The 16,276-nt window shown below is 59.4% G+C and overlaps 1 protein-coding gene across 4 annotated transcripts in view; it reads right to left on the reverse strand.

Moving 5' to 3' along the window:
* The window catches only part of LOC118618156 (myelin basic protein), a 69,457-nt gene that overhangs the window by 43,015 nt on the left and 10,166 nt on the right, over positions 1–16,276 (reverse strand). The window contains exons 1-3 of one of the 4 annotated variants that reach the window (XM_036244130.1): positions 12,060–12,188; positions 10,381–10,455; positions 3,430–3,517 (exon numbers count right to left, since the gene is read on the reverse strand). In XM_036244130.1, coding sequence (XP_036100023.1) covers positions 3,430–3,517; positions 10,381–10,455; positions 12,060–12,146 — 250 coding nt within the window. In that variant the 5' untranslated portion in view covers positions 12,147–12,188. Of the gene's footprint in view, positions 1–3,429; positions 3,518–10,380; positions 10,456–12,059; positions 12,189–16,276 lie in introns of those variants that run through there. The other 3 variants (XM_036244131.1, XM_036244133.1, XM_036244132.1) reach the window with 3 other exon arrangements.

Consider the following 16,276-nt stretch of genomic DNA (forward strand, 5'->3'; position numbering starts at 1 on the left):
CGTAAACCGCGCCCTGGGGCAGTGGGCGCAGGCCTGAGCCCGGAAGGTGCTGTTGGCAGCAGCCAGGCGGCGCTGTCCCAGCTCAGAGTCCTTCCCCAGGACCCCCAGGCCTGGGCTGGCCTCATTCAGGGGCCTCCAGGACCTGCATCCCATCTGGAAGGAGCCTCTGGGGTTCTGGACAGAGCAGAGGCGCCCCCTCTTGGAGACTTCTCTCCTTCACCAGCGGAACGAGGGGGACGAGGCCTCTGCTCCTCCCACTGACCTGCCCACCCTGTTAGGCCCTGAGGCGAGGGCCCTCCGGGAGGGCGGGGCATGCCCTTGTCCTCCCTGCCTGGATTTCCGCTGACAGCACCGCGTGTCTGAGTGGGGTGCATGGTTCAAAACAAGCCCAGTGACGGGCCTGCTGCGGACAGCCTGCTTCCCAGGCTGGGGCAGCCCCTTCACTGTCCTCTTCCTCTTTGGGCAGCCAGACAGCGCGCCCTGCAGTGTCCCTGCAGAAAGCCAGTCACGGAGAGTGATTTGAACGTGCCCTGGTGTGTCCTGTGCCTAGATCGGAGCGACCCCTGGGTGGGACCTGTCATGGAAGGAAGCTCTAAGGAAATCAGAGACCCCCCCCCACCCTGAGCGCGTGATGGGCGTGGCCTGCGGGGCCCGAGGAGGCGGGTCTCCTCGCGCACCTGCGGTTGGGGGCGGGGCTGGCGTCCTCAGCCGGCTGTACACTCTCCAAGGTCCCAGTCGGTCCTCAGTGGGGACTCTGACCGGCCGAAGAACAACTCGGACCTGGGAGCCGTGGGCTGGAATGGCCGTGAAGTGGGCAGAGACCCGGAGGCCGGGCTCCCCGGCACACGCAGGGAATCTCTTCGGCGAGAAAAGGCGTCTCCTGCACAGCGGGGACCAGTCACTCCTCGTGCAGTGCGGAGTCCGCAGGAGAGTCCACGGCTGTGCGGGAGACGGACAGCCAGGGACCGGCTCCTTCCCCGGGCCCTGCCTGCCCAGCGGTCTCTGGGTCCGGGGGCACTAGGGGCAGGGACTATTGGGTTCAAAAGCAGGCGCCCGGCCGCTCGGCGGGGTCTCGCCGTCTGTGCTGCTCGGGGTTGTTGGGCAGAGAGAGCGGAACCCACGAGGCATCCGGGCACCTTGCTCAAGGTCACGCGAAGGGAGGTATTGTCACAGCCTCCCCCTTCCCCTCCGCTGTGACTCAGCCTTGACCTGGTGTGGGCCGAGCACGTGAGGGGCTGTGTTCTGATCTCCGGACCGGTTCGGCCCAGAGTGCGGCCGGTGCCCGGTGCGCTCATCCGGTGCCCGTGTGAGCATTCGGGGCTCGGGGCTCCGGGTCACGGCCAAACAAACAGGCCGAGTCTGCCGGTGAGGAGGCGGACCTGAGATTGTCAGGACCGCGAGGTTTGCATTTCCGCCGGCCTTCCGCTCGGCGCTGGGCAGCGGTGCCCCCAGGCCCAGCGCAGGGCAGCGGTCCCCCCACGCCCCGGCGCTGAGCAGCGACCCCCCAGGCCCGGGGCAGGGCAGCGGTCCCCCAGGCCCGGGGCAGGGCAGCGACACCCCCAGGCTCGGGGCAGGGCAGCGGTGCCCCCAGGCCCAGCGCAGGGCAGCGGTCCCCCCACGCCCCGGCGCTGGGCAGCGACACCCCCAGGCCCGGCGCTGGGCAGCGACACCCCCAGGCCCGGCATCTGCTGGAGAAGGGGCAGAGCGGCGGCTTGGTGGTGCGGGGCGGGCCGTGTTCACAGTGAAGGGAAAGGCCGACGGCAGACCCGGCTCATGTCATGTCATGCATGTTACATATATGTGTGCGCATGCCGTGTGTGTGCGTGTCTGATAGTAACGGAGTGGCAGACGTGGTTGTGAATGATCCTAAAAGCAGGGGAAACAATGATGAAAATGATGTCTGCTTCAGAAATGAGTCCACCGGCCTAAATAACCCTAAAACGTGCTCTAATTCATGCGTAACACCGGAAGTGGGCATTTGCCCGTCTGTTTACGTGTTTATACACGTGTGGAAACGCGAGCGAGCGGAGGGGTCCCCACGCCTTCACTCCCGAGGTTCCCAGGCGGCCTTGCTCCTGAAATCACCGCACGCAGGCCGCCCGCCTGGGATCCGCCGCCTGGTCCCTCCTCTGTCCCCGAGGAAGGGCCCCCCAAGAAGGGCCACGGGCTGTGCTGAGCCCCCTCCCCCACCGAAAGTGCCTGTGAGGCCCTGGCCGATTTGGCTCAGCGGTTAGAGCGTCGGCCTGCGGTCCTGAGAGACCCGGGTTCGGTTCCCTCTAAGGGCATGTACTTCGGTTGCAGTTTGTCCCCAGCCCTGGTTGGTCGTGCGGTGGCAGCCACTCGATGTGTCCCTTTCACGTCGATGTTTCTCTCTCTCTCTCTCCCTCCCACTCTGTCTGTACAAAAAATGGAAAAATGTCCTCGGGTGAGGATAAAAAAAAAAAAAAAATTAGAAAGAGCCCGTCAGAAGCCGCGTGAAGCAGGTGGAGACCGAGAAGGCTGAATTCCTCCGGGCCGGCCTGCGTCCACCACACCCTCGCCCTGCGCCTCTGGCCCTCGGGCTCTGCTGCTGTCACGGAAGGTTTCGGTGCTGGGGAAGGGGCCAGAGGCCGCGGAAGGGCGGGCTCAGAGGAAAGCCAGCGGCTTTGAAAAGCCGTCGACACCAGGAACAGGAACTCGGGGCAGTTTTCGGGCCCAACAAGGGACAGACAGAGAAACCCTTTGCACAAGCGCAAGGAGGCCAGGTTGGGAGCTCGAGGAGGACCCGCTGCCCTGGGCTCCGCGGGGGCCGGGACTTTGTGCAGTGGCTCCACCCCCTGGTGGAACAGTGGGCCCGGGTTCCCTCCGCCCTGCCCCCCACTCAGGACGGGGGCGGAGCTCCGAGTCTCCGCCCGGCCTGCCCTCAGCCTGGTGAGTCACTGCACCCAGGCAGAGCTCCAGGCCGAGTGGAAAAGCCACAGGAGGCCAGAGCGCGCCGCCGCGGGCAGAGAGGCCGCGTGTGGGGGACACGTCACGGGGCCACCGCGGAGAGGCAGTGTCATAAAAGCAGTCCCAACACTGAGTCACTTCGTCCTGACACTAAACACACAGTATCCAGGCTTTGGGCAATTTCATTTCCTCATGAGGGATTTTTGACGGGCGGGCACATGCGTGAGCAAACCAGAGAGCACCTGGCAGGGAACGTCTGGGAAATCCATGCAAGTAAACCCCAAAGGGCAAGACCAGTGGGGCGAAGCCCACGCCACGGGCGGCCCCGGCGGGGCAGGGGCTGGGGGAGCTGAGGCAGCCCCCCCCCAGGTATCTGCAGAGTCCCGTCTTCAGTAAGGAGAGCAGGTTCACACAGCACCCGCGAAGCTAAAGTGAAACCCCCCAGCGGAACGCACGTGCCCAAATGTCCCCTGGAATCACGCCCCCTAATAACCCACATACCAAACACCTCGCTGTCTTCCGAGGGCTCCCGGGAAAGTTCCCGAAGGTTCCTCCTTCTTTCAGACTCCCCTCTGGTAGCTTCATCATCCTGGAAAACAAAACAAAAACAGAGGTTTATCGGCAGAATAACTCACTGCGCTCCTGTCCTTATACACTGCGGGGCGGACGGCCACTCCGGCGCGTGGAAGCCGCCTCGGCTCAGGTGGGTGCTCTGTGGGGGACCCCATCTCTGTCCCTCTGCCTGAGCAGGAGGCTTCTCACGCTCCAGGAGATGCATCTCCATACGAGGGAAACTGGATGTCGTCGGGGTGCACCCTCACCCCAACCCTATTTCCTGACATATCGACAGAGTTGAAAACATTTCCCTGTGTTGCCAGGGCTGTGGCATGGCAGGGACCCTCCTGGGAGCTGGACAAACAGCCACAGCTGTTCATGTAGGATAAGCCACCAGAACCTCGCTGTCCCTGTGCCTGGGGCACCCCCTCCCCTGCTTCCTGAGCCTGGTGCAGGCAGAGGTCAAGAACTCTGACCCCACCCAGCGCCCGTCCCCTCAGCAGCTTCTCTGTGCCCATCGTCCTTCCTGACCACCACCACCCCCCCCCGAAGTCTGACATTGTCACAGACACCTGCTTTTTTTTTATCCTCACCCGAGGACATTTTTCCATTTTTTGTTCAGATAGAGTGGAAGGGAGAGAGAGAGAGAGAAACATCGACTTGAAAGGGACACATCGAGTGGCTGCCACCCAAACAACCAACCAGGGCCGGGGACAAACTGCAACCGAGGTACGTGCCCTTAGTGGGAACCGAACCCGGGTCTCTCTGGACCGCAGGCCGACGCTCTAACCGCTGAGCCAAACCGGCCAGGGCGACACCTGCTTCTTTATTCCTCTCTCCCGGTGATGCTGTGCACTTTTTAAGAATGGGGACCTTTCCTTATGCACCTTTCTGTCCCCACCTCACAGTGCCTGGCACCAGCTTGTGCTAGAGAGAAAAATGTTCAGTCCTACCCTGTTTAAGAGTAGTTCAAATAGATGGTTTCTGTTTCAGCAGAGGGAACCAAAGGTGGGCCGAGATCTCTTTTCATGTCTCCCTACTTAACGCTAGGGCAGGAGGACTTGGGACGGAAGGAACCGCGTGGTTGTTTCTTTCACGAGCTGTAAACTCCTGCCGCACGCGTGTGTCCCTCAGCCGGTTCCGCAGCTGATTTGTCACGTTCTTCGCTAGGTGGAAAGCAGGGTTTTCATTTGGGACGTGGTGAACACGACCTGCCACCATCTCGTTCCACGGATGTCGTTTAACGCTCTAACACCTACCGTGGGTCCCCCTCCAAGCCACTGTGTCTTCCAACAAGAATGGGTGTTTTTTCCTGTCTCGGCGATAAGCAATACCGAGTCTCCGAGGTGAGGGCATTTCAGGTTCGGAGGAGAAGCTTGAGGTTAACGCAAAGCGACAGATGCTGGTCACATGGTCACAGCCTCCCTGGCCCGTGGCTCGGCTGCAGGGGCAGAGGCATCTGCACGTCCTGTGCGGACATCTGTCCCGAGCGGCACAGCGCCCACTGTCCACTCCTGACCTAGAGTGGTCACAGGTGGGACCCAGAGCAGAGACGATGGTCAGGACCTCAAACTTCACCCACCTCCTGGGGTCCTGTCCCCTCTCAGGCCCAGTGGTGTGTGGGTACAAATGACCTGTGGAAACCTAGGGACTCGTTTCTGTCCCAACAAGGAACATGTACCTGAGACCTGACGCTGCTGCTGTCCTGTGCACACCAGCATGTCCTGTGAATGACACACTTCCAATGAGCGAAACGTCCACAGACGAGCCCGGCGGAGCCGGGATGAAGCATGTCGAGCACCGCGGGACGGGCACGGTGAAGACTGGGAGCGTCCTGTCAGCCACGCTCGGCTCGGCACCGAGGGCCAGCCCGCGCCCGGGAGCCCAGCGGACACCGCGCAGGGACCTCCTTCCCAGCGGGGTCTGTGCCCTGCGTACCTACACGCAGAAGCCGTGTGGCTTTCCCTCGGGGGTCTGGGCCCCCCGCAGCCCCCGTGTGGGAGCGCCCACCCCCGTGCAGCCCGTCTCGTTCCCATGATCATTTCAGGGGGGACGCGACGAGACAGAGTTCTCAGAACCACAGGTAGACTGAAGAGTGTCCCCACGGAGGTGAGCGTCCTGTGCAAGGGCATCGGCACAGCGTCCGCCGTGAACTGAGCGAGGGGCTGTGTCCCGGCCTCCATCTCTCAGTGGTTGTCACTCACGTGTGATCAACATGTCTCCTTGGCCCATCTGTTCTCTGCTTGATGGCTGAGCCCTGGGGCTGTTGAAACCCCTGCGGGTCTGGTGTCCCCTCTTGTCATCACACAGAGGTCACCCACCCCCGCCCTGCAGTCCCAGCCCCGGCGGAGCCAGCAACTTTTCTCTTCTTCCCTGGCTCCAAGTGGCCACCTGGACGGGGACGTGGGGTGGACTCTGTCTGCTTCGGTTGAAGGGTTTGTACGTTCTCTTTAAATAGAGGAGTGGCTATTTCTTGCATTTCCCAGAGAAGCATGGCCCTTTAAGTGCCTTCTCTTGACCTGGGTGGGAGGCCACGTCTACGGAGAGGCCCTCAGAGCCCCCAGCAGCCGGCGGGGTGTCTTCAAAGCCAGCCAGAGCCGGCTCCAGGGACACTCGCTCCATCAGAGTCCGAGGGCGTCCGGTGAGCTCGAACCGAAGAGCCCGGCTGCACCGAACACCCTCTGAAAGTGGGGTCAGACTCTTCCCACTGCTCACAGGCATCGGGGTCCCACACGAGAAGATCCAGTGAAGGGGGGCCGCCAAGGATGTAGGGGTCAGGGTCACCCCCTGGGGGTCAAACCTCAATCCTTCCACTGTGAGTGTGTGCGTGTGGGTGCGTGTGGTGGAAGAGAGACAATCCTACAATGCTGAGCTTGTAACGCAGCACTTTTGGTTTGTTTCTTAAGACACAGGGTCATTCTTAGACTTGCTCTCAGCTGGGTTTGGGGAAGTAACAAAGGATACTAGCAAACGTTGACAGTTTGGGGGATCACAGTAAAGAACGCAAAGAGGCATGAAGAGCTGGGTCTTGTGACTGGCTCGTCTCAAAAGCGTGTCCCCTTCATGCAGAGGCCGGACAGGAGGGGACACCCCGCCAGGGCACACTGGGACTGTGCAGCCGGGCTTCTCGAGGGTGGTGCTGGTGACGTTTGGGGCTGGGCAAGTGCTGGTCCTGGGGTGTAGGCAGTCCTGTGTGCTCTGGGATGTTCAGCAGCATCTGTGGCCTCTACACCTGGGAGGTTAGGGGCCCCCTGCAGCTGTGTCAGCCGGACTTTGGCAAACGTCCCCCCTCGGGATGGGGAAGGGGACACCCTGTCTGAGAGCCACTGGTCTGGACAAAGAGATGTTTCAGAGAGGAAGCAAAACCTACAGATCCTTGTATTCGTGTATTTTCCATAAAGATATGGAGAATGTCGTCGAAATGCAACTTCTGAAAAGCAGTCTGAGAGCAGGGCAGCAGGACAAGGGGCCGAGGCGGACGGAGTCTGCTGACCAAGACCGAGCGCCCTGCGCCGTGGTTTCGTAGGCGGAGCCTGGGTCTGCCCGGAGCGCAGGGCAGGCTCTGGGACCCAGTCGTCACCAGAGTGAAGGGGGTGCTGCAGGGGACATCTCGGGGCAGGTGAAGCCACAGCTCAGAGAGTCCGGGGAAATGCTGTCCTGTTCTGGACTCCAGCCTTCACGTTTCCTTCCCAGGCCTGTCTGTTCCTGTGGCAGCAGAGGACGCATCTCTGACAACACAGTCCCTGCCCAGAGCCCCGAGACTGTGGAATGGGAGCCCCTGTGGACAGCGGGCACCAGGGTCCCTGCGTCAGCACCAGACGCCTTCATTACTTATGGTGGCGTATTACCCATCTCCTGACATTTCTCATACTTTAGAGAAGGCAGAAATAAAATCTTAAGTAAACAGTTTTTTTTTAAAGTGTTTTTATTGATTTTTTGAGATAGAGAGGGAGAGAGAGAAATATCAAGCAGCTGCCTCCTGCACGCCCCCTACCAGGGGTTGAGCCCACCACCCTCCCCCAGCCCTGTCCTGAAACCCTGGCGTGTGTCCTGTGTCCTGTGTCCTGACGGGGAATCGAACCGATGCCCTCTTGATGCGTGGGATGCCGCTCAGTCCACTAAGCCACACCAGCCGGGCAAAGATAGGCTTTGCTGTGTGTACCAGTGCAGGGAGGTTAAGAAGGAAAAGAGGCACTTCGTAGAACTTTATCTGCACCTTGAGGTTTCTTTGCTCTAAATTTAGGACAAACTCGTCCTGCAGAAGGAATGGTCCCTGGTCCGTGTAGACACCCTTCCTCCAAGTCCAGCTCTGCTGTTGTGGGATCGGGGTGGGGGTGCAGGGTCCGGGCAGAAACCTGCTCCGACTTGCCCTGGGAGCTGCCGGCACGACTCAGGATAAAGCTTGTTTCAACCCTGTCAACGCCAGAACCAGCCCCGCGAACATTCATAACCAGAGCACGCATCTCAGGAATTTCCTACCTACCGCTGACAGACGCCGGTCAGCAGGGCCCATGCGCCCGTTCTTCGCCTCTCAGGAGCGTGAACGTGAGATCCCTGCAAATGCGTTTGCAGGAGAAAGTTGCTTTGCAGGCCACAGACCTTCTCTTGTTCCATCATTGACCACAAAAGCGAGTCGGATTATAGTTCCAAGAAGACAGAAGCTTCAGAATATTTTTATATTTTGAAAAACCTGTTGTGAAGCAGGCGACACAACCCACCAGGTCACGAGACGACTGGGGGGAACGAGTCGTCTGTGCTGTTCACGGAGCGATACTCCCGTGTCAAGCACCAAAGGAGCTGCGACTTGAAACTCGCGCTCCGTCTCCTGGTCTTCACAATGTTCTAGACTCAAGAACCGAAACTTAGAACCGTAGGGTTGATTTTCTTTTAGACATTGAAGCAAAGAAGCAAAGGTGTGAGATACAATGTTCCTATCAGAGGAACGAAACACTTCCTATCACAACGGTGACATGAAAGTCTCATGGAGAGAAAGTGCTAACAGCTTCCGGGACGTGCTCCAAATACCACCTCCTGTTTCCCTTTGAAATACATCGCAATAAACCTCTTCAAAAAGACTAAAATTGTCATCGGAAAGTAGAATAGAATGGCTAAAAAAAATGTTTTACATTCAATTTATTTTATTTGAAAAGCCAAAAAGTAAAAGCTCCATCTATCACTACAGCACTTTTATTAATTCAAGAGAAAAGGCAGCAGCCCTAAGACACATGCTCCTGGATACAAAGGGGACCAGACCACGGCCTCGAACACGGAAGCCGCAGCATCTCATTAAAGACGGAAACAACCCAGCAAACCACAAGATCCTCAGTCTCTTGTGAAAAACACCCACAGGAGAGTGTGTGTGATGACCGGAGCTTGGCAGCCTGGCCTTCGCCTGGTGGGCATTCGCGCTGGTGCGCGGCAGCCACACTTTTCAAATCAAATCCCACGTCTGTATTTGTGAGCCTGCGGGGTGGGGCACGTCCTGCAATGCCAAGGGCTGCCGGGCAGAAAGGGGGCGAGGGAGGACGGGTGAGAAGCCGCACGGGCGGGGGGCTGAGACTGAGGATGTTTCCCGTAAGGACACCCCCAGGAAGTGTCCTGGCCTCGGGCACTGGGCTGGGAGCTGAGGTGGAGGTCTCACTGGTCAAAGGTCCCGAGCCGGGAGACTGTTGGGGCCCTTCTGAACCTCAGCCTGAGCCCCGACATCCTGCAGCCTCGGCTTGGCTGTCCCGGGACGTCAGGGAACCAGGGGCGAGTCAGGAAGTGCCTTCTACGTCCCCCTCGATACACAGTACACGGCTGACCTGAGAAATACCGAGTTCTCAGAAACGTGTGTGACTTGCCCCAGGAAATGAAAACTACACAGTCGGGTCCAGCAACCGCCCGAGTGCTGCCGTCCACTCAGAGAGGTGGAATTATTTCGGGGTGAGTTCGGGGCCCACAGGCCCCACGGCCCCACCACACGACGCTCCAGGCTGGAGTCTGTGGCCTCGCCATGGTGACAGGGCTGTCAGCAGGAGGCGCAGGAGAGTGTGACGCAGGAGGGACAGAGGTGCTGGATTGGGGTCTGGGGGCCCCGCTGCAGTCCCACCGGCGCTTTGTCCCTGCAGTGAGCCAGGACGCACCTGCTGGGGTCGCAGGGCTGTGAGCTCCCGTGAGGTCCTGCTGGCGGCCACCTGGCTGGGATGTACACGACCCGACAGGCCGTGCAGGCAGGGCCCCCTCAGCAGCGGGACACGAGGACACCCCACGAGCAGAGCTGACTTTCCATGTGGGAAGGAGCGAGGACTACGGTGCAGTGGGAGCTACCGCGGGTTAAAACAGGACACAGAACAGGGGCAGCGCTCGGAGCAGTGACACAGCCCCGGACACACTCCACTGGCCAGGGCAGGTGGCCGAGGGATTAACCGGGCGGTGTCACCATCCCACCCTGGGGCCTCAGGGTTTTGAGGGGAAGGGATTTTCCAGTCAAAGGGGAAGAATCATTGTTCACATGGGTGGGAGGAGTCGGGGCCCTTGCGTGTGTGTGTGTGTGTGTGTGCGCGTGTGTGTGTGACAAACACAAGCTCCTTCTCAGCACATCCTTCCGACACGGCCGGGAGAGTCTCGTCCAGGGCGTGTGATTTTCACGACGGAGTATGTGACTGTCCCTGGAGGGGCCGGGCGTGACCTGCGGGGCTCGCCTGGCACCGCTGGGCTTTGAGGAGCAGCTGGGTCACCCCTCCCTCTGTGAAATTAGCTGATGTTCATGTTTGCAGGCTCACAGGTCTTGTTTGTCGGTGTGAAACCCCCTTTCCTGCAGGCTGATTAAGTAGGACAATCCAGAAGTACGGGCAGGCCCCTTTGCGGACCCTCTGGGAGCGGGGCCACCACCAGGAAAGGGGCAGAGCCTCCTACCTTGTGGCCCTTCTCGGCGCCGACCTCCCGCTTTCCCGCGTGGTTCCCCATCCTGCACGCGTGGAGCTGCCGACGCTGGAAGAGAGGACAAGGGTCAGAGTTTCCCGCCTTTCTCCATCAGGACTGCAGCCCCGTGTGGGGTGCCCTGCCCTTCCCGGAGGGACAAGACTGAACCCCAAACCCAGGACACAGCGGACCCCTCCGTGGTGGGCCCCGGAAAATAGGTGGGACATAGGGGAGCTGCCGACCCCACTTCTGCTCAGCAGCAAACACATTTCGGGGTGTTTCCTCCTCCGTAATAAACACCAGCCATCTCCGGCGACCTCCGAGGCTGCGTCTACACAACACACACGCAGAGGGGTCACAGCTCCGGAGCCCACGAGGGAAGGAAGGAGCGGCGCTTCCTGCCCGGGGTGGCGTGAGCCCGGAAATCCAGGCCCGGCCACGTGGCTCATGAGACAAGTATGCCGAGAATCCGCAGACTCTCCAGGGGAGGCGACGCTAGATAAAAAACCGAAAGTGTGTGTTTCTAGTTCCTATTTTTTAACCCAAACATTAGAAGCAAATTTGAAATGTTTCTCCCCCCAAAGGCACAGCACTGAAGAGTTTAGCGGGGACCCATTCCAAGCACATTTGTGTCCCACCGCGTCCTGGCACCGGCCCCGACCTGGGGTGCCCGGTGCCGCCACCCTTAGACCCGGCCGCCTGGCGCAGGACTGCGCTCTGAGAGCCACAACTCCCTGCTGAACAACGTTCTTTCAAAGGTGGTGCTGGCGTGTTCATGGCCCCGTAATTGATGATGGGGAAAGTCACTGTGTGCCCGCCAGCTGAACCTGTTTTGTAAAAAATTTAACCAACGGGATAGAGATCAAAATAACCTCAGTAAATTGGAAGACTCCCTGAACCAAGAAATTGTTGGGAGCCGGCTACGTGTCTGACAGAGTCCACAGGGCCTGGAGGTCTTGAGTCAGAGACTTGGCCTCCCCCACAAGCTCAAGGAACCAGGTTTGCATTGTGTTTGTGCAGCTCGGGGCTATGTGTGACCCAGTGTACCTTGAAATACCTGAAATACCTGGGTGAGCCTGGGTGTGCCTGTTACCCGAAAGGCAAACTAATTCTGTACAGCATTGCTGTGGCCCTGGGCATTATATCCAGAAGGTCCCATTTCTGTAAGGTGTCAAAGGCATGTGATAAAGCGTATCGGGGCTGGTTCCGAAGACTCTGTCACAGGGGTGTTTGGAATCAGACGCCGGCCGGCTAATAAACGGCTCTTATTTGGACTTCAATTCCCTAGTGGTCTTTCTTTGACTCTGTCGCGACACAACAAGGTCACAAAAATGAATCATTTTCTAAAAATAGGAAGGTGAATTTCTAAAATATTACGTGTCTGGGGGGAACGTACGCATGTTGCCCGGAAGGCATTCTTCGGGAAAGGGGGGGCTTCCTGATATCTGAATCCCCAGGTCGCCCGCATACTGTCGGGATGCTCTTCAGAAGGCTGGGCCTCCGGACGGGAGAGAAGGAAGCCAGGACGTCAGACCGGTCACCTCCCAGTGTGTGGGGTCGGCGGCTGTCACAGGCGGAGAGCGGACAGCACCCCTTGCCCCGTGGACAGGCGCCCTGGGCAGGAGACATTTCCAGGGAGAGCCGGCGCAGGGGGAGAACCACCGAGCGCTCACCTCGAGCAGCTTGGATGCAAGCGCAACAATGTGTCCGGAAATCAAAGACGTGGTCCAAGCGGTGGCAACACACTGTCTTTGCAGCATCGTGCGAATCCCTCATGTTTCAGGAGAGTGAACACAAATCCCACTTCTTTAGCGTGTACGCTTCTTATAATGCAAGACAGCTCTGCCGATAATTTCAGGATGAAATGAGTCTATCATCCGCCTTCCTCTCATTCAAATGAGACCTGAAACACCCTTAGGGGTGATGTCACTGGGCAGACATGTCACAGGAGGTTTGGGGCGCTCTCCTCGACACGAATGGGTGCAGGGGGCGGGGGGACAGGCTCCATCTGTCCTCGGGGGGCCTGAGCTCTAGTCAGAGAGCATGAGTGGGTGGACAGCAGCATCACTCTGAAATCTGGCCCCTCTTTAATTCCATGCCGGGCTTCAACTCGACACGGAGAACTTACAACACGTATACAGTACGCAGAATGACAATGTGGGTCCATCTCCCCGTTTAAGAAATAGGAGTCAGTCTGTTTGACACGAAGCACCGGAAAACAGTGAACTTATTTTCATCAAAGCCGGCAGCTTGACCTGGCCGGTTTGGCTCAGTGGTTAGAGCGTCGGCCTGCGGTCCTGAGAGACCCGGGTTCGGTTCCCACTAAGGGCATGTACCTCGGTTGCAGTTTGTCCCCGGCCCTGGTCGGTTGTGCGGGTGGCAGCCACTCGATGTGTCCCTTCACATCGATGTTTTTTTCTCTCTCTGTTCCTCTCTCTCCCTCCCACTCTATCTGAACAAAAGATGGAAAAATGTCCTCGGGTGAGGATAAAAAATAAAAAAAATAAAAATAAAAAAAATAAAGCCGGCAGTTTGGACTCCCCGGGTTTCCCCCGTGTCACCGTCTCTGTTCTTTCCGGGGAGCACCTTCGTCCAAGTGCAGTAACCCCCATCCCGCCTCCTCCGCTCCGTCAGGCCCTCACCCCTCTCCCCGGCTGGCATTAGGTACCCCCACAGTGAGGCTCCCTCCTCCAGATAGCCAGCCTCTAAGTTCTTAGCTACAGCAAAGTGGGGTGGGGCCAGTCGACATCTGGGGGCTGCCTGTGGACTAGGGGTGTGTTTCGGGATGAGGGGTCTGGGGAGCACAGCTGAAATCGAACCAGAGACGCCTCCCCGGCTCCCGGGAGAAGGAATAGTTCTCCCGGCATCTCTGATCATCACCTCCTCAGGCTTCAGGGTGAAACTTCGGGCTCCACTGGGGGGAGCTGTAATCAATATTTACGAAACTGTGACTGTCGGGCAGACACAGAACAGACTGAAGTCATGGGGCAAGTTCAGGCGCGGCACAGGGACGCGGTCCAGGCCTCTGACAAAGGTGCAGGGGCCTGGTGGGCCCTGCTGGGGGGGAACCACTTCGTGTCAATGTCCGATCACCCTGTTGGACCCCTGACACTGACACAACACTGTGTCAGCTGTAACTGAAAACCACAGACATCAGAAAACAGCCTGTGCTGAGCGGGGCGGGGAGACCGGAATGCCGCCGGCCCCCAACAGGAAGTGCTGAAGGGGGGTGCGGGGGTGGGGGGGGCACCGCCACACCAGGCAGCCTCCAACGCCAAGTGCTGAATGGCCACTCCCACCCCTGAGCGCCTTTCCCCGGGTCATGGGATTCTCAGGACATCTGCTCATACATTCACTGTGACATGGGGGTTTCCATTCAAACTTCCCCCAGGGCTGGCCCCGCAGATGTGGCCACCCCGTCATCTTCCCTACCTCCCTACGCCCACACGTGACAAGAGGAGATAAACAGAAACTCGGGGTGCAGTGAGGCGGGGCGGGGCGGGCTGGGCTGCCGTCTCTTATCTGCACGGCACTCGTATGGGGTCCCCTGCTGATCAGCTCACCCAGGAGGTTGCCACGGCGTAGGAAACAGACCACGGCTGTATAATTCTTACAGACGTAGGGTTCTTTGGGCTTCGGTTTGATGAGATGCTGTTGGCTGGACAATCGTTATTTTATTGAGTCCGTGATCAGGAGAGCACCCCTGAGTGATGCTCGTGGGGGGACGGGGTGGGGCTGATCTCACAGGGCTGTGCCGTCTCCACGGAGTGTGATTATAGGAATAACCTGGGAGCTCGATCCCCGTGTCACAGCTGAGAAAGTGACATTCAGAAGGCCGACTGCACTGTGAGAATAGCCTCTAAAACATGTTTCAGTTAAAAATAGGGGTTCCCTGGCCCTGGCCAGTGTGGCTCAGCAGTTAGAGCGTCGGCCCATGACCAGAGAGTCATGGGTTCGATTCTGGCCGAGGGCATGTGCCTCGGTTGTGGTTCGTCCCCGGCACTGGTCAGGGTGGTGCGGGAGGCAGCCAGTCGATGTGTCCCTCTCACGTCGATGCTTCTCTCTCTTTTCCTCCCTCCCACTCTGTCTGAAAATATCTCCGGGTGAGGATTTAAAACAATAGAGGTTCACTGGGTGTTGTTCGCATTATGAATATGTGTTAGGTGGCAGGTCTGAGACAGAGACATGTCTACATCACTAACACGAGGAAGAGGAGCGTCCCTGTGACCACAGCCCTGGGCAAGCACAGGGCGAGGACCTCACGCCACCTGGGTGTGGACGGTTTTATGATGAGACCTGCAGGCTTTCCATGTGCTCCCTGAGATCTCCGTGATGGGGGCATGGGGGGAGGGCGCTGGGATCCAGCTCCCTGAGATCTCCGTGATGGGGGGGATGGGGGGGAGGGCGCTGGGATCCAGCTCCCTGAGATCTCCGTGATGGGGGGATGGGGGGAGGGCGCTGGGATCCAGCTCCCTGAGATCTCCGTGATGGGGGGATGGGGGGGAGGGCGCTGGGATCCAGCTCCCTGAGATCTCCGTGATGGGGGATGGGGGGGAGGGCGCTGGGATCCAGCTCCCTGAGATCTCCGTGATGGGGGATGGGGGGGAGGGCGCTGGGATCCAGCTCCCTGAGATCTCCGTGATGGGGGGATGGGGGGGAGGGCGCTGGGATCCAGCTCCCTGAGATCTCCGTGATGGGGGAATGGGGGGGAGGGCGCTGGGATCCAGCTCCCTGAGATCTCCGTGACGGGGGGGGGGTGCTGGGATCCAGCTCCCTGAGATCTCCGTGACGGGGGGGGGTGCTGGGATCCAGCTCCCTGAGATCTCCGTGCCGGGGGAGGGCGCTGGGATCGTGGGAGCTAACCAGAGAACTATCTACCTTGGAGCTGAGCCACTTCAATGTCTCAGCTTCGGCTCTCTCACCCTCTCTGCAGTGCGGGGTCCTGGAGGGTTAAATGGGGGGCCAACCAGCCCCACCCCTGACCCGAGCATCATCGCCTGTCCCCCTTCAGAGAAGGCCTCTGTGGTCCGTGAGGGGCCCAGGGCAGAGGGGACAGACCGGCAGTGCCCATGGTGCCCGTAGATCTCAACTGCCAAGGTCCACCCTTCCTGTGATCACATTTTCCGGGAACTGTATCTCTCCACACTCGTGTCCGGGGTGACCGTTCGTGTATGAGATTTCAGAGCGAGGTTTCTTCTGTTCCGACGCCCTCTGCAGTGTGACCAGTGCCAGCGAAAAACCAGAGGGTCTTCAGGGGTGGGGAGGGCTGAGAGGGCCAGGGGCTGAGGCGCCCTCTGGCCGCGGAGCTGGGTCGGTGAGGAACCCCTGACCCTGAGCCCACAGCTGACCCCCACCCCCCGGCACAGGGAGCATGAACACGCACGTGGTAGATGTAGAACCCCCCAGGGGGCACCCTTGCTTTCTTCAACTTTTAAAAATTCACAGGAGCATTGTTCTCACAATTCCATGAGCTTTGGCACAAAGGTCAATGGCATCTGCTTTCTGCTGGATTTTAGGGGCAGCCAGCCCTCCCCATTCTGGCTACAGAACAGCCCCGGCCCCGCGGAACCTCCGGCTGAAGCCAGGGGCTGTCGCCTCTCGGGCCTGCAGGCCTCGGAGTTCGCTCCGTGAAACCCGCAGAAAGGTAGGCGCGGTCGCCCACGACCCCAACGCCCACGGTCTGTGGAAGCACCGCGAGCCGGTCGGGAGTGCTGGCATTTGGGGGGTGACCTGGCTGCATACTAGAAGGATGACAGGACGGCGAGGGTGACGAAGCAGTTTCAACGCGACAGGCCCCTGTGCCCTCTGAGTCCTGTGCTGAGTGCGACGGCGTGTAGGCGGAGTCCCGGGGACGGGACAATGTGAACAGGTGACCGAGCAGGAAACCGAC

The sequence above is a fragment of the Molossus molossus genome, unplaced genomic scaffold (assembly GCF_014108415.1).
Source record: "Molossus molossus isolate mMolMol1 unplaced genomic scaffold, mMolMol1.p scaffold_m16_p_6, whole genome shotgun sequence".
In the NCBI taxonomy this organism is placed as follows: Eukaryota; Metazoa; Chordata; class Mammalia; order Chiroptera; family Molossidae; genus Molossus; species Molossus molossus.